Source organism: Eucyclogobius newberryi, unplaced genomic scaffold (genome assembly GCF_026437365.1).
Source record: "Eucyclogobius newberryi isolate DKJ021-1_F unplaced genomic scaffold, fEucNew1.0.hap1 SCAF_16, whole genome shotgun sequence".
NCBI lineage: Eukaryota > Metazoa > Chordata > Actinopteri > Gobiiformes > Gobiidae > Eucyclogobius > Eucyclogobius newberryi.
The window spans coordinates 26,219,985-26,242,053 of NW_027315790.1; the positions used below are offsets into that span (position 1 = coordinate 26,219,985).

At 43.5% G+C, this 22,069-nt stretch overlaps 1 protein-coding gene across 1 annotated transcript in view; it reads left to right on the plus strand.

The window, feature by feature from the left end:
* Positions 1-10,664: 10,664 nt before the first annotated feature.
* The window catches only part of nfatc1 (nuclear factor of activated T cells 1), a 75,383-nt gene continuing 63,978 nt past the window's right edge, over positions 10,665-22,069 (plus strand). Inside the window, exons 1-3 of the mRNA XM_072448140.1 lie at positions 10,665-10,973; positions 12,982-13,996; positions 14,967-15,123. Coding sequence (XP_072304241.1) covers positions 10,955-10,973; positions 12,982-13,996; positions 14,967-15,123 — 1,191 coding nt within the window. The 5' untranslated portion in view covers positions 10,665-10,954. The remainder of the gene's footprint in view (positions 10,974-12,981; positions 13,997-14,966; positions 15,124-22,069) is intronic.

Below are 22,069 nucleotides of genomic sequence, written 5' to 3' on the forward strand. Positions count from 1 at the left end.
CAGCGGCTGCAGCAGTGTTCAACTGTTCTGTGCAGCTGTGCTGTGCGTCTGTGCAGCTGTGCTGTGGGTCTGTGCGTCTGTATGTCTGTGCAGCTGTGCTGTGGGTCTGTGCAGCTGTGCTGTGCGTCTGTGCAGCTGTGCTGTGGGTCTGTGCGTCTGTATGTCTGTGCAGCTGTGCTGTGGGTCTGTGCAGCTGTGCTGTGCGTCTGTGCAGCTGTGCTGTGCGTCTGTGCGTCTGTATGTCTGTGCAGCTGTGCGTCTGTGGGTCTGTGCGTCTGTATGTCTGTGCAGCTGTGCACCTGTGCAGCTGTGCGTCTGTGCAGGGGTTTCCACGGGAACAACACATATAAACTAAAGCAGAGGCTAACAATGCAGTAAAATGTGTCTATTACAGCTGTTTAATATTGTATTCATACTCTTTTATTCATATTTATAACCGTACGACATACTTTTAGGTGAAGCAGTTCAAATGAGACTACCGTATTTTCCGGACTATAAGTCGCACCGTTTTTCATAGTTTTGGCCGGGGTGTGACTTATACTTATATTTTACTTATATACTTATAGTCCAGAGCGACTTACATGTGATATTATTGTTATTTTCACACTTGCAGCCTTATTTCATACTCCAGTGCGACTTATGTTTTTTTTCTTCTCTATTATGCATTTTTGGCTGGTGCGACTTATACTCCAGTGCGACTTATAGTCCGGAAAATACGGTATTAAACATGTCGATGCATTAATTGTTAAGTTTTAAAAAGTGGAATTTGAAAAAGTCCTGATCATTTATATAAAAGCTGCCGAAACGACCAAAGTAACAGCGACACAGACGAGATTTACTTTACGCAGTTTCCTGTAAACAATGATCAAGTAAAGGGTAACCAGGCAATAACTTGAAGCAGAAACAGAGTCTCTCGGTCTCTCTCAAAAGGTGGAAGTTTATTCACGTGCTCAGTGGATAAACACCCTCTCTCGCCCTAAGACAAGTTCGTTCTGTCCCTACCTAACTTTACAATTTACAAAGTACACCTTTTATAGGTGGTAACAAACATAACATAATCACAACCCAAATCAGCTCAAAAAGAGATAGACCAGACCATCACGTCTGTGACGGGTCCAGCTCTCTCTTCAGAGGTTTAATCAAAGATCATTTCCACACCGAATCCGGTCCTGACGCATTAATTGATGATTAAGAGGCGCCGGACAGTAGATATTCAGTATAATCAGGACCTCATATTCTTATCCCATCTGCACACAGGAGAACAACACAGATATTAATTCCGTGACATGTCATGGCCTAAAACAACATTAGAAGGACATGACATGACCCATTTTCTGCCATTACACCGGCCTCCACCGTGTTCCGAATGTCCCCCCTCACTCTCTCCCCATTCATTTCTCTCTCTCTGAGCCAAGAAACATTTTTAAACAAACGACGTTTGCAATAAAATCAGATCGGATCTTTTCAAGTCATGGCTGAAAAATGCTTCCAAATATAGACCGTTTCCTGCCAGTGACTAAACGGTGAATAAATATCAAAACATCCTCATATAAAGTCTGTGTTATCCCCGTGACAACCGTTTATACACAGTACTACCACTGAAGCTTTGCTGTAGAAATGAACATTTGAAAACATTTTCAATCAAAACTAATAAATTGACCTATTTCAGTACAAAACAACGTGTGATTTTCTTATTATTACTTAAATGTCTTAATCTGTTGATCTCGTGCTAGCTTGCTCACGTGTACATTATGTTCTGAGGTTCTGTGCGTATGCAAAGGCACGCTACATATGTAAAGCCTGTTATACTTTTACAGAACTATATCTGATGCAAAAAAACAACACTTTAAATGTGAATTATATGTTCGTTTTAACTGTGAATGCTGAAATCCAAAGACCTAATGTTTTCTGCACAATCACAACACGTCACAGCCCAAGGACACGATGACAACCACCAACTTTTACACTTTTGAACAAAATATATGACTATAAGTCGCACCTTTTTTCATAGTTTTGGCCGGGGTGCGACTTATACTTATATTTATACTTATATACTTATACTCCGGAGTGACTTATACGTGATATTATTTGTTATTTTCACACTTGCAACTGCATTTCATACTCCAGTGCAACTTATATATGTTTTTTTCTTCTTTATTATGCATTTTTTGGCTGGTGCGACTTATAGTCCAGAAAATACGTATATGTTTCTCCTATTTAAATATATTATGTCATTTTTCCATTTATTTATTACAACTTAAATTAACACACATATTTTTAATTGAGCATCTTAAAATCTCAATTATTTGCTTTGCTGCAGGAAAACATTTTACTGTTGAAATGAACAATTCTCAAACTAAAATAATCGATATCTTGAAAGATGAAAAGTCTTTTAAACTTACTGCTTTTTACCAAACACAAAATACTATCAGCGAATATTCCACACATTCTATTTGCCACAGAAGAACACCCGTCACCGTTTAACAGAGTTCCTCACCGTGACCTCATTATGAGATCTGGTTACGATCCACGCACCGGTTTTACTCTGGATTTATCCCGTTCTTTCGAGATTCACTTTTGAATGAAGAAAACGTTACGATAATCAAGTGCAGATTCAGACAAGCCTCAATGGAAATCCTTTTTTATCGATTGAACATAAACGTAATGTAATAAACCCAATACTAGTGTGTTTACAGCTAAAACACGCTGAAAAAAGAACATAACGATCAATTCTTGCAGCTCCATCAGCGACGCTTTACATTTCTTTCCTGTAAAATGACTGTTTATTGTCATATTGGTTGTGTATTTGTCTATAATCCGAACCCTCTGTAACGTTTCCCCTGATTGTGTGTTCACCAGTTGTACAGTGTCAGTGCAGTTCCTGGTCCTCTGGTGGATATGAATAGTTTATGTCTTCCTTCCTCTCCGACACAACGCTGTTATTTCCTCAAACTTCAATGGCTTCAATGAGGCTCGAGACGCGACAGATTTACAGCAAACGCGTCGGTCTGTTATCACCGGAGTCACAGCCGGTGACTTTGTCTTTCAGGAATGACCAAACTCACAAGTTATGATCAAAACGGCTCTAAAACTAACAACTATACTACTATAACTTTCTACTGAAGTGCGTTGGGGGTGAAGTGTCTTGCCCGTGAGCACAGCAGCAGTGGCTCCGAGCTCTCTGCAGCGATGTTTGTGACGGGAGCGGGACTCGAGTCACAGTTATTGGAACCGGAGGACGAAACTGCAGTTGGATTTACAATTTATGTTTGAAAAAGAAGGATTCTGTTCATTGAAAACAGCTGCGGGAGCATTCATTTGAAGCATTAAACTGAAATATGAACTGATAAACTGACACAGAGACACGTAATTAGCTGCTGGTACTTCTCTAAACACTCTATTCCATTCAATTTAATAAAAACGCTCATTGTGCCATTTGTAGACAGCCCAAAAACGAGATTTGTGGCACTTGGTGAAACAAAAACGATATTTCTCTTTTCTTGTCTGTTTCCACTACAGTTTTGGTGCATAATAACATATTTAAATAACACATTTAAGCATCTTGTTAAATGACTCTTAATGGAAGAGTGTCATCTTTGGGTCTGGTCTTGTAGTTGGTCCAAACCTGACGCATAATGAGATATTTCATGAAACGACAAGACAATTTGGCGATTCTGTAACATTAAAAGAGTCTATAATAAGTCCTTTCACCTTTAGTGTGTTGTTGAGTGTGTTTGTGGGTGTGTTCTGTGTCTTCTGACCACACCCCCAGATACCATAGATCCCCAGATGTTTTCAGGCCAAACACAGTGACACACAGTGACTCAGACTCCACATTCTCCTCTTCTCGTTCAGCTTCTTGTAAAATGTCTCCCGCGAGTCTCACAGCGTCAGGGCTATTTATACGCCGCGTTAGTGAACTCTGTGGTCAGTCTGTGCACATGGACACAGGAAGTGTCGCCGGGGAAACACGCTGTGACCGCGCCCCCGTGAAGCCGTATCCAAGGCAGCGCACAGTCAAAACAGGAAACAGAGCGAGAGGTCTGAGGGGGACGAGGCTGTGAGGCTAATAACAGGCTCGGACCCACGTTTTCAAACACAAACTGACAAATGACATCCAAATATACGGAGTTACTTTTACTGCAGTAACTTTATGTAGCATTTGTACTTTTCAGAGTGGTTTTCTGACAACATACTTTTACTTCTATAGCGACTAAAGTACACACAAGTCTTACTTTTACATCATATTTTCAGATCAGATTACATTATTTTAAATCCTAAATCAGGTTTTAATGACATTTTACATTCAAACTGTTTTTACACTTGAGTACCGTATTTTCCGGACTATAAGTCGCACATTTTTTCATAGTTTTGTCCGGGGTGCGACTTATACTTATATTTATACTTATATACTTATACTCAGGAGCGACTTTTAGGTGATATTATTTGTTATTTTCACACTTGCAACTGCATTTCATACTCCAGTGCAACTTATATATGTTTTTATCTTCTCTATTATGCATTTTTTGGCTGGTGCGACTTATACTAATACCAATTTATTGTTTTATTCTGTGTTTTTGTGATGCACTTTGTGACTTCTGTCGGTGAAAGGTGCTATACAAATAAAAATGTACTTACTTACTTAAAGGTGGTATGGACGATTTTTCGGCGATTTGAGAACGCAGGTGGAAGTGCTCATGTGCACTCCCCCGTGCGGACTGATACAACACACACGTGCGTTTGTTTATTAGCGCAACGGAGCGCATCTCGTCTCCCGTAGATTCCTGTCCACTTCTGCGTCAGCTCGAACTGTCTTTCTCCGTCTTCATTTTGCCCCGTACACTGAGGGAACTATATTATGATAGATCCATGCGCTTAGGCACGTGGAAACGTGGGCACGACCCGCAGGCGGCTGCAGGTGAGCGGTAGGTGCGTTTTATGATTGATACGTGGCAGGACACATGATTTATCCACGCCACGAGGAAATATGATAAAAAATGTATCTAAAATCCATCCGTCCATACCACCTTTAACTTACTTACTCCGGTGCGAGTCCTGAGGAGTGCCATCTCCTCCCGAGCCTCAGATGTGGTCACTCCGGCTATTTTCAATCATCTCCAAACTCTTAAACGCTTGTAATGTGCGTTGTTATGACCTTCTGGAACACACAGCTTCACAGTTAAACCTTTCACGTTCTCTCCAGACCAATTTTCCAACACAAACAGGTGGGAACGCAACGTGCAGAGTTTATGAATTACCCGGCGCTTTCCAAATTTCCGACTTCTAAAAGCGCTGCGTTCGGAAAAGTGGAAACAAACCCCGAATCGAGGTCTTTTCCCCTTCGCCGATGCCAACCCACGTCATAAAGCAGCAAAATGTTCACAAGATCTGGCAGTAGCCGGGCACAGGGGCGACCCACAAGCAGAAATGTGCGGCTGTTTACAAGAGGACCACCCTAAACCCCGAGTCCTTCTTCTCTCAAGGTTGAATTCTAGAGCCGATGCTGCGAGAAACACCTGTAAATATACAAGGTTATTGTTTCATTAGAACGTGCTGCTCACAATAAGCCACGAGCTCTGACAGTCTGAGATGGACAGAGTCTTTACAAACGTGGGCGTGGCAGAAATGCCTAATAAAAGGGAAGAAAACAATTTTATTTGCAATTAAGTTTATTATAAAACAATGCCAAACCATTGGGTGGAGCAGAAGTGTCTTGCCCAATGACACAACAACATCCCACGTCCAGAGGACACGTCCAGAGGGCAGGTCCAGAGGGCACGTCCAGAGGGCCACGTCCAGAGGACACGTCCAGAGGACACGTCCAGAGGGCAGGTCCAGAGGGCAGGTCCAGAGGGCCACGTCCAGAGGACACGTCCAGAGGACACGTCCAGAGGGCACGTCCAGAGGGCAGGTCCAGAGGGCCACGTCCAGAGGACACGTCCAGAGGGCAGGTCCAGAGGGCACGTCCAGAGGACACGTCCAGAGGGCAGGTCCAGAGGGCCACGTCCAGAGGACACGTCCAGAGGGCAGGTCCAGAGGGCCACGTCCAGAGGACACGTCCAGAGGGCAGGTCCAGAGGGCAGGTCCAGAGGGCCACGTCCAGAGGACACGTCCAGAGGGCACGTCCAGAGGGCAGGTCCAGAGGGCCACGTCCAGAGGACACGTCCAGAGGGCACGTCCAGAGGGCCACGTCCAGAGGACACGTCCAGAGGACACGTCCAGAGGACACGTCCAGAGGACACGTCCCAGAGGACACGTCCAGAGGACACGTCCAGAGGACACGCCCTCGTCCAGAGGACACGTCCAGAGGACACGTCCAGAGGGCACGTCCAGAGGGCACGTCCAGAGGACACGTCCAGAGGGCACGTCCAGAGGACACGTCCAGAGGACACGCCCTCGTCCAGAGGACACGTCCAGAGGACACGTCCAGAGGGCACGTCCCAGAGGACACGTCCCAGAGGACACGTCCAGAGGACACGTCCAGAGGACACGCCCTCGTCCAGAGGACACGTCCAGAGGACACGTCCAGAGGGCACGTCCAGAGGGCACGTCCAGAGGACACGTCCCAGAGGACACGTCCAGAGGGCACGTCCAGAGGACACGTCCAGAGGACACGTCCAGAGGGCACGTCCAGAGGACACGTCCCAGAGGACACGTCCAGAGGGCACGTCCAGAGGGCACGTCCAGAGGGCACGTCCAGAGGGCACGTCCAGAGGGCACGTCCAGAGGACACGTCCAGAGGACACGTCCAGAGGGCACGTCCAGAGGGCACGTCTAGAGGACACGTCCAGAGGGCTTTGTCCAGAGGACGCCTGGAGGATGGCCACAGCTTTTATGATCGCTTTAATATCAAGTTGCTTTGACATTTCACGTCTGCCAAAGGATGCAATGGTTTGTAATAGTGTTTCTGTGAATGTGGAACAGGAATCAGATGTGGAGCTCTGGTTATTTAGGAGACAAATACTGAATATGGATAATTACATTAGGTTGAAATGAAAAGAGACACGGACAGAATGAGCTTTGAACCATGTTATAACGGCCTCGTCTTTGACCCCCGATATCCGCCTACTGCCCTCTGATTTATCAGCCATACATATGGACGCACACATTTCACATAGCAGCAAAATAAATATTGTGTATTACAATGAACAAAATGTAAAATTATGATCTATGTATGTTATAGTTTATACAAAAAAGAAAAAAAAAAAAAAAGCATAATATACAATTCAGTGTTTGACTTTAACAGACTTCAAAACTGGGACTTGTAAAGTGTAAACGCCGCTTTATTCCTGGTTTGGACCCGGCGCTTGTTTCGAATTATTGGTCAAGTTTAACATGAGGTTTTATGTTTACTTTGAGTGAAGAAACAATTTCCATCTAATCAAAACCGCATTTCTCCTCCTGCATTATCAATCCCAGGACGTCCCGCCCGGCATCTTCAAACACGAGTCTCTGGACCTGTGTCTCCTAACGAGCTGCAGGACGGAAACACGGCACATAGTAACACCATGTGACGCAGGGAGCCACAAGTCCATCAGCGCCGACTATTTATTCCCCTCCACATGCTCCGAGTGTTTACGGCCGCTCGTGGTGTCCCGGCACGTAACTTCACTGTGGGACCCCTGCTTTGGCCCAGAGTCCTAGCAAGAGATTTCCATGAGGTCAAAGCACGAGAGGGGAGCCACCGGACCACGTCTGCCCACGATATGAAGCCAACGAGAGGGACAAACAAGAGCCAGGAGTTTAGTTTCATCTTTATTATGGTCAAAAAACGAATAACTCAGCTCCTTATTGCCAATAGTACAGTAGAAAAAGCACAAAAAACAATCATAATTACAAATAAATTCAGCAAAAATATTACGTTACAGTGAATTAAACCTAAAGTGTGCAGAGGTTGTGTTTACCAGTTTGGGTGGTTGATTTTATTCTATTTTTTTAGGTGCACTATTGTGTGACAGGGACAAGTGACAGGTCAGGTCTGTGGAGAGGCGAGCCCATTCACAGTAAGAAAGTGTGTTTTTCAAGGAATTTGATTTGGCAATAAGAATGAATAAATGCCAGATAGATGTCTTTACTCTGCACCACTTTAGGCAATGTCACCTCCATTCAGTCGAGCAGGTGGTGGGAAAGTTACATAGTGCACCTTTAAGTCAGGATATGTGCACCTTTAAGTCAGGATATAATGGAGAGAGTGTTTAAAATATCAATATTCTTGATAAACCTGTTTAACCTGTCACACTTAAAGATGCTTTTTGCACATTTCCCTTATATTTCAAGCTTAATTACCTGTAGGAATGTCACCAGACAAATTGAATTACCGTATTTTCTGGATTATAAGGCGCACTGTCAATGAATGGTCTATTTTCAATCATTTTTCATATATAAGGCGCACCGCACTATAAGGCGCATTAAACCACACAAAATCGCTTCGAGGTCAGTAAACACAACCAGAATTAATCCATACATAAAGCGCACTGGATTATAAAGTCATTTTTTGATCAAATGAAAGGCTTTTAAGTGCGCCTTATACTGTGGAAAACACGGTATCTTGCTGTTATAATTTAATTCATCCAAACGTAATATTAACTTTTCCTTTGCTATTTTCTGTGTGTCAAATGACAGCGTTCATACACAGCGGTGATTAACTCTAATAACACACTTTCAGTCGGAGGAAGCAGAAATGACGGTCCTCGTACAAACATCTTAAGAACGTTTATGTTTTTAGGATCGCACGTGTCCCGGCCCGTTTTATCCACCGCTCCTCCAGAATGTTTTTAATGAAAGTGCAAGTTTGAAATCTTCGCCAGCTTTATCCGGGACGTAAATCTTGATGAGGGAGAATTCCTGGTGCGACTGCCGCTAACGACGTGTTCGACTTCAGGACGTCCCGGCTCCTTCTCATTAACGCCGCACAGACTGACGAAAGCGCCAATCCAACAATCGAGATGTCTTTAGACTTCAGCGCTTCACAAACATCCGTCTTATGTGTTCAGAGTGTTATTTGGCAAATGTCATGTCTGGTTTATTTGATGGATTTTAAGCTGAGACGGTAACACAGCTCAAACTTGTACTCAAAAGTCTACGAAATCATAAATTGTTATAATAAAAAGTGATAGTGTAAATATTGGTGAATATGAAGTATGTCTTTGGATGTAAAGTCAGGTTATTTTTTACAATTTATGTTTTTAGATTGAAAAAAATTAAACATGCAAATGGTATTTCCCAACAGCGAGCAGTGAGATATCTGCAAAAACTGATGGTATAATATATATTTAGCAATAAGCGTTTGAAACAATAATAACATGTCTTATGCCACTAAAAGCTTCAGATTTATCCTGTTGCTTTTGTCTTTCATCCTTTTGTTGTTGAACAGTTTTAGAAGAATCCTTTTGTGCATGTTTTGAGTTAAGAAATCTGATCTGAAATCTGATTTATCATTTCAAGTTTATGTCATTTAAAGAACAAAACCTTTCATCATGCATGAAATCTGGTTTGGATTGACACAAACATGAACAAGAAGTAACAAGAATGGGCGTTTAAATCATTTAATAATGTCAATGTGAAGTTTCTGTCACTTCGATGGGGATAAAAGTGTTCGATATACGATTATTGTGAGAACAACACATCACGTTTTATTTTCTTTTTGCCCTGCTTTATTAGACAGGACAGCTGAGCATGAAATGGGGATGAGAGCGAAGGGAGGACATGCAGTCAATAGTCAGATGTGATGTTATGAAATCTTTTTTAATGTGGGTTTTACGTGTCTTTTAACGCCTTCTGAAGCTCACTGAGACTTGACTTGTGCAGATGTTCCATGTGGCTCATCACACGCTTTGTTGTAACTCGGCTTTACTCCAGTTTGACAGCCCTAACATGCTTTGAGTCGGCTTATTCTTACTTTTGTTTTAGTAAATATACAGAATACCGTCTAATTCACTTCCTTTATCCAATGTTCCCTTAAGAAACAAACATACATCTAGTCTAATCTTTTATAACTAGTTTTTACTGCTAAACTATACAATGTGCACCTTGTCTATAGAAAAAAGTACTGCAGTATTCGCTGTAGAATCTACTTAAGTATCGAAAGTACTTATTTACATATAATTTTCAACTCTAATTTTCAACTGTGGCTTAAAAAAAATAAAAAAAATAAGAGACAACTATTATTATTTTTATTTTTTCAAACCACAGTTGAAAATGTAAATGTAAATAAGTACTTTTGATACTTAAGTAGATTCTACAGCGAATACTGCAGTACTTTAACTTAAGTAATAATTTCACTGAGCTTCTGTGACTTGTAATGGAGTATTATTGAGTATTATGGTGTATCAAGATGTGAAAAGTACTTTGACTTTGCTGAAGTCGTAGTAAATACAGTCTGAATACAACATGAATGTACTAAAGTAAAAGTAACAGAATCACTGGAGTACAGCCCCTTCTGCTTAAGCCTGTTCTTCATTCACAAACTGCTCTCCTCGGCTCCCGGGGGCCCCGCAGTCTGAACTGAGCTCGCGTGTAATTGAGACAGAGGCACGGGCCCATCTGGAGGTCGGGACGGGACGCGCCGCGTGCGTCACCGTCTGAGGTCCGTGGGATGGGGGGCGGCGCGTGCGATCCAAGGAGGTGATCCCCGGTTTAAAAGCGCACGAGCGCACACCGGGCTCGTGCAGTGCGTCACGAGCCGAGCAGGCGAGCCAGGATCTCCCAGACGCACCGGCGCGCGCTCCCGAATACAATCCGACGGCAAAACTCGCGGCGCACGCACTTTGACGCGTTTGCTTTAGTTTGGGGACGCGAGTTTTGTTTTGTTTTTAATCCACAAACTGACACTTTTCTCGTAATTTCATCCTCACGACACTTTGGGAATATATTACCACCGCTTTATGGATAAAACGTTGCGATAATCCGACGCGATTTCGAGTTTTGTCACGTTGTTTTGGCACGCAAACGCAAAATGAAGTCGGCTGAAGAAGGTAAGAATGATGTTATTTTAACTTGCATACAATTGTATCCAACTTTTGCCAACGCACGACCACTTATAAGCAGAAAAGAGCCTTAACCGTTGACGCGTTTCGCTCCGTTTCTGCCGTTGGACCGTTATAACGAGTCAATAAAGCGGCGCGCTCTCCAGAAGCGGGTGGGCGTGACTCTTCTGACTCACAAAGTGCTCCTAAAATAGTCCCGTTTCATCCAGCACACTTTGCGGGACCAGGAGCGGCCCCTGTGAACGATCTGCTATTTGTTCCTGCATCGAGCATCCCCGGGGCGACCTATAGTCCGGTCTCATCATCACAAACACCCAGCTCTGTGCCCACCACCGAGTTAAATTTAGCTTTTTATTTGAACCATGAGGTGCAGAGATGATGTCACGTCTTTATTGCTGCTCGGGCCGTAATTGCTCGTAATTTGCTGCAGTTGTGTGACTTAAAGAGGTCTGTCTCTGCTCACAGTGCGGTCGTTTTCATCTGTTTGGACCGTGCAACCTCAGCTGCAGTTCCCACGTTGTTGGGTCGCTCATCTCTGCTGCTGCTGGGGGAGGATTTAGTCCACTTGACTCATTTTAAGTCACAAATGCTTTAGAGTTTGAGGTGTAGATGTGTTGTTACAGTGGATACAGGGACAGCGTTGACGGTTGACCTTTGAACTTGCCTTGTAACAACATTTATAGTGGTTTAATTGAAAATCCATGGCCACATTTACTGCAGTTCCTCCATTTGAAGTCCCCAAAATGTACCACTTTGTCAACCAAGCATTACACAGGCAATAATATGATAATATATGTTTTTCTGTCAAAGAAATGGAGACTTTTAGGGTTGTCGTTTGCTTATAACCACTGAAATTTGACCAATAAAAGCTGAAAAAAATCAAATAGTGTTGTTGTTAGTCCCGCTACATTCATCAGACACCAACAAATACAATTAAAAACCAACAAAAATAAAAGAGTGCCAATACATTCACAGTGAATACAAGTGTGAAATAGAAAACACAGCCTTGTTTGTTTGTGAAAAATGCTGCCATAGTGATCACAAAGGTTCATTTCTTTTGACTGGTGATCTCATATATTTTCACCATGAGAAGCGGGTGCAGCCTGCACCTCGTCGCTCGCATCCCCCGTGTTTATTTTCGATGGCTGCGACGACGTGACCGGGGCCAACCAAAGCACAGCGCTGTTTTCATACTCCTGTGTTTTATGCGCTCCCGGTCGGTCGCCTGGGACCGGCAACACGTTCTGGAAAAGGCACCTGGCTTTGGGACGTTTTGATCCGTGAAATTTGTTGCTTCAAACTTGATTTCCTTTGAACAATGGTCGCTTTCACCAGAGCGCATGAGCTAGAGGAAGTAGCGACCCAGGTTTAAGTATTTAATGGACAAATGTGCGACGATGTAGCGAGGTAAATGTTGATCCAGTCGGGAGGGGCTGTAGTCGACCACTTGTCTCTGACCAATGACGAGCCTGTCATCGATTGGTCGACTAAAAAGCGAAGCTCTCAAAACTGTTCGGCGCGTCTGTTGGATCGGACCAAGTGTCTGACCCAAACTGCACTCGCAAGACCTACAGGCACACGGGAGTTCGTGCAAGACACGTATTTGTACAGAAAAGTACTGGGAAACAGAGTATTTCAATGTAGAAATGCAGATTAAACTCTTCACCGACTGATTCATTGACTTAACAGCCCATAAGAAAGTAATTTAGTTGTCTTTATTTGCTAAAAAGCGTTAAAACTAAAGAGGATTAGCGTGTGCATGAATGGGCTCAGTGTTATTGTGTATCGTGTGTTGCCTTAGGACACTTTAGCTTTCAAAGTAGCACATGTTCGTTGTCGAAATTGACACATCGAGTACTAGACGTGGAGTTTTGTCTAGTTTTAGGCCCAATTTGCGTCCTATTGTAGATTGGGTTTGGTCCCATTCTTGTCCTGTTGTTTTTATGCTTTATTATTATCACTAATGTTTTACTAACACAATCCATTCTCGTTCCAGATGCTTTCAGCTACACACCCAGCAGCCTGTCCTTGCCCCTTAGCGCCCCCTGTCTGCCGTCCCAGTTCCACAGCCTCCAGTCCAGCCCCACCATCTCCATCACCGAAGCCCACCACAACCACCACGGCAACTTCGACTCCCCGCAGGACAAGCTCCGGGCGTCGGTGTACTACTCCTCGCCCCGCCCCAACGGCGCGCCGGCGTTGGAAAGCCCGCGCATCGAGATCACGGCGTACAGCCAGTTCACCGAGGACGAGGTGGAGGAAAGTGCCCTACCCGTCGTGAAAAGGGTCAACTCTATCGTCACGCTGACCCTCCCGAACGCGGACGGCTACCGGGACCCCAGTTGCCTGAGTCCCGCCAGCAGCGTCTCGTCGCGGAGCTGCCACTCGGAGGCGTCGTCTTACGAGTCGAGCTTTTCCTACAACTACGACAACTCGCCCCAGAACTCGCCCTGGCAGAGTCCGTCGGTGTCGCCGAAGGGGTCCACGCTCGCCCTGCCCGGGGACGCGCACTCGCCCGCCGGCTCCCCGCGCATGAGCATCACGGAGGACACGTGGATGGGGCAGAGGGGGTCGAGGTCAAACTCCCCGTGCGGCGCCAAGAGAAAGTACAGCTTCAACGGCAGCGGGACGCCACTTAAATACCCGTATTCGCCCAACCATTCGCCCGGCCCCTCCCCGCACGTGTCCCCGCGACTCAGCTTGACGGACGAATCGTGGTTGCCCAACACCAACCAGTACACCAATTCGGCCATATTGGCAGCTATAAATGCGCTCACGACGGACGGGATGGTGGATTTGACGGAGGGGATACCGTTAAAAGCGAGGAGGACCAGCATGGAGCACAGTACCATGCTCAGTCTGAAGGTGGAGCCGGTGAGCGACGACATGGGGCAAACGGAGCTGTGTCTGGAAGAGAGGTCCGGCATGAAGAAGGAGGTGGGCTACGGAGGGGGGTTCCTGGACGTCCCACAGCATCCATACTCATGGACCAAACCAAAGACCTACATCAGGTGAGTATCGCACGGGCACTTTTATAAATAACCAGAGAAATCATTTTCGACACGGCAAAAATAATAATAACACACATTTTCAACACAAATACAGCTACTTTTTTAATGTTTACATTTATATATTGCATAAAATACACACCAATTCTGCATAAAGTTGTAATATTGTTGGATAAGCTGCATCGATAGTATATTTGGCCAGTCACTTTAATATTGTTATTATATTAAGAAACAATGAGATCATATTATATTTAGAAGAATTAATCTGGAATAAAGATCAAGATTCAGTCATTTTTAATCATCTTGGGTCTTTTTATTCCAGACATTTGCAGCCAATCCTCTGTCAGTAAAAGCGTGTGGTCTGATGAAATACTTATGTTGATGTTATATTGCCCCGCCCTAATGCCCCGCCCTAATGCTACATGTTTGTTATTAGAGCTAGTATATTTGTAGCATGACGCAGCAGCATGGGTTATATGGGTGCAAGTCACTTTGAATGGTAAAAAGTGCTCGTTACTCGCACAGTATATGTGTATGTGTATATATTTTATATATATATATATATATATATATATATATATATATATATATATATATATATATATATATATATCTCCACAGTGTGTACGTTCCTCTCTGGCCGCTCCATCACGAGCTTTGGCGTATCTCTGTGTTCACATTCTGCACATTCTACTTTGATAAACAGGTCTAAAATAACTCTCTCTCTCTCTTACCCCCTTCCTTCCCTCTACCTCTTCCCCCCCTTCTCTCCTTCTCCCTCACTCTCTCAACCTCGCTTCCTTCTCCACCTCTCCTTCTCCCTTGCTTCCTTCTCTCTCTTATCCTGTGTTCTCTCTCCTCTTCTCATGAACCTGGGTCTCTTCCCCCCTCTCCCTCCGCCCCTCTAACTCCCTCGCCCTCTCACACCTCATAAACCTAACACACCCTCTGTGTCTCTCCCTCGCTCGCCCAGCCCGTCCCTGCCCGCTCTGGACTGGCAGCTCCCCTCCAGCTCGGGACAGTACACTCTGCAGATCGACGTCCAGCCCAGGTCCCATCACAGAGCGCACTATGAGACCGAGGGGAGCCGAGGGGCGGTGAAGGCCCTCAGCGGACACCCCGTAGTGCAGGTCCGTACGTGAAACGCAAGTACCACACACGGGCGTTATGAGCATTATGAGATCGTGAGATGACGGTGAACAAAAGCGGGACTTCGTTACGGCCACACCACGTTAAGAATGACTTGACTTTCAAACCACGGAATGAGAAAGTATGTTTTTAAATGGATCCAACTTGTTCCATGTGTGTGTTTTGGCACATCGCTGGTACAGAAGCTGGTACAGACCTTCACTCTCAGCGTTTGGCTCTTTCTGCTGGGTTCACGAAGGATAAAATGCGTAATAATCAGATGCAGACAGCGCGCAGCAATCTGATTTTGTCCCAGTGTTGCTTTTACTTAGTTTAATATAAATGTTTAAATGGTTGAAAGAAAACAAAAAATAACAGAGAACCAAGTCAAAAGTGAAGTTAAGGCATAAAAACGTTAAAACATAAAAGTTTGTCAAATTTGTCCAAAAGTGTTGCTTTTACACTGTACGCTATTGGGAATATATAGAATTGTACTCATTAAAAAGGTTTAAGTCGGACTCACCACCTTTATTTGTGTTTCAATAATACTTTTACTCAATCGTCACGCACAAACCCGTAACATGTACATAAAATATGAATTGGCATCATTGACAAAAAACAAAACCTCGTTTTTTTTCTCAATAACAACAAACAATATTTTTGCAAGTATTATTTTGAGTGTGCTCCAATGTGTCTCTAAACGTCTCGGTTGAGGTTCAAGTATTGCTTGAATGGACCAGAAAAATGAACCATAAAAGTGCAGAAATATCACTTTATACTTGATTGGGCGATGACATTAGGCGATGACACGAACTATCCACGATAAACTCAACAATTACGATATCATCATCTCCCTCCTTAAACTGACGCTGTATTTGCTGGAAAGTTTGCAGCTTGAACTCTAATTTTACCCACTTAAAAAAATCCCTCATTGACTCTCACCCACGCAGTCCCACCCCGATGTCACGTTTAACTCAAATTGTGTAAACGCGGGGCCCTCTCCAGACACTGCGCCCCCCATTTTCACCACCTTCTGTTTTCCTTCGCCCCATTGGCCTAATTTTCTCCGCACCTCGTCGCCCCTCGCGTCGCCGCGCTCCAGCTCGCGTGCCAAAAAAAAAAGACGCCCGCACTTACTTCACGCACCGGCGGTAATATTATTCCGGGATGTCATCGTTCTTGAATCGGGACGTCGTAGGTATGCTGCTGGACGTGGTGCGCGCCGTCAGTTCCTGTCCAGACAAAAATGACTCAGACTTTTCCGTCGATGCAGCAGGATTTACTCACTCCACCGCAATAGCTCCGGTGGTCAAAACCTGAAGATGTATTCTGAGTGCAAAAGCATGTGGACAGACGATAGAAGTGTGATGTCAGCGTAAGGAAATAAGTCGGCCAGTTCGCCTAACGCAGTGTGACAACGTACTGATGTGTTGCGTCACGGTGTTGATACGTTTAGCAGTTGATATCGAGGCGTCGGTTCTTGTTTCGGTTTGTTCAAAGTGGTTAAGAACGTCGTGTAGAGTTCGCTTGACTGTTTGATTAATACGGTGAAAGGTGTTGAAAAGTGACATAGCTGCAGCAGACGTGATTTCAGGCCTGTTTCGGTTCAACAGACCCAACGCACAAGACAGACTCTGTGACGCGATGGTTTTCAAGTAGTTTGGGCTGCGACGCTGACCATGGCAACGGCGATGTTTATAACGCGCATCAGTTTAATATGACTCTAAAGCGTGTTTGATTTTCAAGTGTGTATTTAAACAAGTTTCCTTTCAGAAGCGTTCAGAAACTGTTAAGCACATCATTGAAAGTCATAGTTAATACATCATATGCATGGATTTTCAGGCGCAAATGCATTTTTCAGAGTGAAGTGATGCTAGGGTACTTTACTGTTTGATGCAGACAGCACGCAGCGGTCTGATTTAGACACAAACTGCTGCTTTTACAAGATAGTAAGATGAGATTCTATGTGGAGTTACACTGCGCCACAGGGAAAAAAATGACGCTATTATTACGTAGGACCACCGTTAGCTTTGATTACAGCACACATTCGCTGTAGCATAGTTTCACGAAGCTTCTGCAGTTTTAAAAGTTTTATTTCCATCCAGTATTGCGTCATTTTTCACCAGTTGATCTTGTATTGATGATGTGAGAGTAACCACTGCACAAATCCTTCTCCAGCTCGTCCCAAACGCTCTCACTGAGGTTCAGATCTGTGGTAGATTAGCTTCTGCTTCTCCTCAGATGTTTTCTCTGCTCGATGCCAATGATTTGACTCTTCTCAAACACACTGACATCTTTTGCATGACCACGGGATTTGTCTTTCCGCATGGTTGTTTCAGAAATGAGGAGCAACTCACTGCATAAAAGTCAGAGAGAGAGAGACACGCCGTCTATGACTTTGTAAAGTTGCTGGCCCAATTCCGGGGTGTGGGCTGTACCTCAGATTGAATGGCCTGCTTAACTTACACTTGAAGTCATTTTTGGCATAAAGAAAAGTGTTAAATTAACATTTAGTTGTTCTGACCTTCAAAAAGGCTTAGCACAAGAGAGTGGCTGCCGGACTGTGGAGCGTATAGGCAGTAAAAGAGCTGGTAAAGCAGCGAGCTCTGCCTCAAATGCCTCATATACTGTTTACAACTGTCTGGGCGTCCATAACGTGAAGTGGGTGTGGCTGTACTTATACTTCTTTACAGTCCTGCGACATCACAGGACAAAAACACTAGAGGCTTTGTACAATTTTACTGCTTAGTTACCAGCCGCGGATCGCAATATTTTACACTATTGAAGCTGAACGGCCGGCATATTTTTCTGCTGTTTGTCCCGCTGCACATGTGTCCGAGCGAGAGCGTGTTTGTCTTTGTGAAGGTGCTAATGATTTAATGACAGAGGTCGGCCCTGTGCAGAGACTGAAGTGTGTTTGGCCCCCTTCGGCAGCAGCAGCAGCTACCGCCAACCACACAGACCTCCCTTTGTTTGGGAAAGGTCCCGGGACGCCGCTGCTGACATCACTGCCCAACCAAACCACACACGTTTCAGGCGGGCGGGGGCTGGATGTTGGAGAAACGTCTTGATTACATGGTTGGCTTTTGGGTTCTTGGGTTCTTGGTGCTGCTTTAGCTCGAAGTCCAGCCCTTGGTTTTAAAAAAGCTTATGCTAAAGACTTTGTTGCTATGGTTGAGATATTGTTTATGACTTGTGGAAATGGGTTTTACTGAATGGCCAAATTAACTAAATCAGACTAACTTATGAGTAATCTAAATGTATTCGTCAGTGGGACTTAGTCAACGCTGAACCAGCTCTGAATCAATCCATAAGCATGTGTCGTATTAGTAATAGGGCAGGAGTCCACTAAAGAAATGTGTTTAACTAAAAACATGCGCCGTGGATTGATTCATTTACCGAAAGAGGGCGTGGTCAGGTATTCGACATTATTCTATTGTATTGGATCTTGTTCAGCATAAGCAGCATCTTGTGAAAATGTTGATTAAACTCATGATTCACTATAAATGCTTCACTCTCCATTATACTTTATGCTTCTGTGAATAAATGCTTATAATCGTTACACAATAAATAATTGACTAATTGAAAAAATGTATCAACCAATTAATTGACTAAATGACTAAAGGATTACTGGCCTAATTGGGGAAAAATCTCAAGTAAAAAGAACAATATTTTTTGTCACATCTTTGTAAAAACAAGATAATGATTAAAAAAAAGAGTCAAATTATTAACATTTTGTGAAATTATTGAAAACTAAGAGAAAATGAGAATTTATGTAGAATTTATTTATACATTTAATTTTTACCATTGCTCTGGACGCTCCCTGCCCTGGACCGTCCCATCTCTGGACCGTCCCAGCCCTGGACCGTCCCATCTGAGTATCCAGGGGCCCTTCTCACCAAGCCCTTCTCAGTCTCGAGTTTAGGATCTGTGAAAAAGAGATAAAATGAGACATAAAAGAGATATTTCCACTGCATAAAGCCTCTGACATCATCCAAACCCTTAAATCTATACATCAGGTTAAATACATGTGAAATAAAGCTAAATAATTGCTGAGATCTGCATTATCGGCATTTATTCATTAAGAAAGCTTTAGTCGTGTTGGTCACGCAGCGGCCCCTGCCAGGCCGTCCACAACGTGACCTACAGTGTGATAAATGTCCTTTTTTATGCTGGATTCCACACTCTGCACCGCTGAAGGTGATTTAAGGCTGTTCAGGCCCCTCTTTCCCAGCGGCCGGCTCTAAACTGCAGCGTGTTCAGGGCGATTTGTGTCCGCGTGGGTTTGGCCCCGGTCCAGGTTCAGTCCATGTCCGAAGTCTTGAGATTCCTCCAGTGGGTGATAATGTGAAGAGGAGGCAGCTCACACCCCTGTCAGAGCAGCACGGCAAGATTTACGAGAATAGAAAACCAACACGGTCTTTCAATGACCGCCGCAAATCAACGTTCAATCTCTACAGACGAAACATTAATGACAGTTTGAATACAACGACAGAGACAGTTTAGATATTGTGCGAGAAGCTTCACAGTGGCATAGAATAAACACTTTCCTGGCAAACACGCCGGATCCTCATGCACAAAATCGACTTCTCTATAAAAATTTTAAAAAGTTTTGAATTGCATGTAGTCGCGGTCCAGTTTGATTTTGGAGGGAAACGTGGAAATTTGCAATGAAAGAGGCTCATTATTGGCTTGTTTACAGGGAAAGTGTCCAGACGTACTCACAGAAAGACAAATATACCAATACTACCGCCTCTATATCATGCGAAAGATTGCCAAATGTATTCAGATTCCTAAACGCCGCCTGCGTCCTGGTAAATTCAGCGTTCAACATGTCCCAAATACCGTACTTTGAGTGCCTTGTTGTTTTTGAATGGCTCAACCTTTCATATTTATCTGTTGTTGTCCAGTGTTTTTACCCCGGTTGGAGCTTAGCACGTAGCTTTTCCCCCTTGCGTTTCTGTAGATGATTTTGCTATTTCACAATCCGAGTTAAGATGAGGTAAACTGCAGCGTGAGGAACAGTTAATTTGGTTAAATTTAGATCTTTGGGACGTGAACTCTAATCCCGCCCCAGAACGAAATGCCAAACATGTAGGGAGTGTCTTTCTTTTCGCTCAAAAGGTTTTGCAGTGAAGATTGCGCTTAGGTCAGTGCACCGTTTACTGTCGTAGGGGATCTCGTCTTTGTGGAGGATTATTAGCCACGTGTAGGTCGATGGGTGCTCTCCAGACGTCTCGACAATACCGTACAAATCCTCGCACGAGTCGAAACATCGTCTATTTACGACGACCGTGTGCTCAAACTCGTCTATATCTGTTTAAAGGGACCGACCGCCTTTTACACAGCCCCGTCCGAGTCCAAGCGCTGATAATGTCGAGCTCGGTTTGTAATTACGTTTTAAAAGTAGCCGCGCCGTGTTGCAGCGTCCTAAATAAACAGGATTGCTAGGCAGCGGACCACTTCCTTACACAAATATACAGCCGGTGCGGGCCGGGACCTCCTTCTAAATCACAGGCTGTTCCTCCGGGCTCTCCTCGTGCGCTCCCCTCTTATGTAAGAAACGCCAACTGAAGACGCTTCCTCTGTCATTGTTTAAGAAGACGGGGTTTCGTGTTTCGAATTTCGAGCAATCTTTGTGTAATTAAACGACTGGGAAGCTAAAGTTAGACAGGTTAAGTTTATAATCCTTCAGAAGCATGTTTTAGGGCAATTGTTTCCATCTAAGGCGTTATCTCGCTGCGTCATGCATATTTGAAACTATGTGCACAAGATGATCAGAATTTGAAGATTGTAGATGTAGTTTTTCTTCCTTCTATGGAAATTATGCAGTTTATTTGAGAAAAGGTATTGTTTTTTTTTGTTATTTGCGGCTTGCAAGTCATTCCTTTGTCGAGCGGAGCCAAAGCCAAGTCTATTTTGGTTAAAGAATGTACATTATTTCATCCCTTTCTTGAGAAAATCCAACTGTACTGTTAACAGTACAGTTGAGTAAGTACGCAACGTGTATTTGAGTCACAGAGATCAGCTCACAAAGTGCTTCATGTCGATTGAATATAATATGCTGTAAAATGGTATCGAAAAGAGAGAAAAAACCTTCATCGATCATCAAAACATAAACAGATATTTTAAAAGAAGCTCGAGAAAATAATCTTCTTCTTCTTCTTCTTCTTCTTCTTCTTCTTCTTCTTCTTCTTCTTCCTCTTTTTCTTCCTCCTCTTTTTCTTCCTCCTCTTTTTCTTCTTCTTCTTCTTCTTCTTCTTCTTCTTCTTCTTCTTCCTCCTCTTCTTCTTCTTCTTCTTCTTCTTCTTCTTCTTCTTCTTCTTCTTCTTCTTCTTCTTCTTCCTCTTTTTCTTCTTCCTCTTTTTCTTCTTCCTCTTTTTCTTCTTCTTCTTCTTCTTCTTCTTCTTCTTCTTCTTCCTCTTTTTCTTCTTCCTCTTTTTCTTCTTCTTCTTCTTCTTCTTCTTCTTCTTCTTCTTCTTCTTCCTCTTTTTCTTCTTCCTCTTTTTCTTCTTCTTCTTCTTCTTCTTCTTCTTCTTCTTCTTCTTCTTCTTCTTCTTCTTCTTCTTCTTCTTCTTCTTCTTCTTCTTCTTCTTCTTCTTCTTCTTCTTTTCACAATATAATCATAAGGACAAAAACATAATAATCGTGATAATTTTAGAAGCAAAATTTGTGTCTTTTTAATTCAGTCCATCGTCCAAAAACTAACTTTAACTTTATTTTAGAATTCATAAAGTTATATTTCACAATTCTGCTCACAAACATATTGAATAGTAACAATGGGAAGGAAAGAAAATGAAAGATATCGCTGTTATTTGGTGACGATCTCAGTAAAAGTTAGTGTTGCAAGAAACAGTTAAAGTACAAATGTTTAAAAAATCAGGTTTTTCCTCATGTTTTCTTTATCCAAAACATGAAGTTTTCTGTATGAACAAATAACAAATAAAT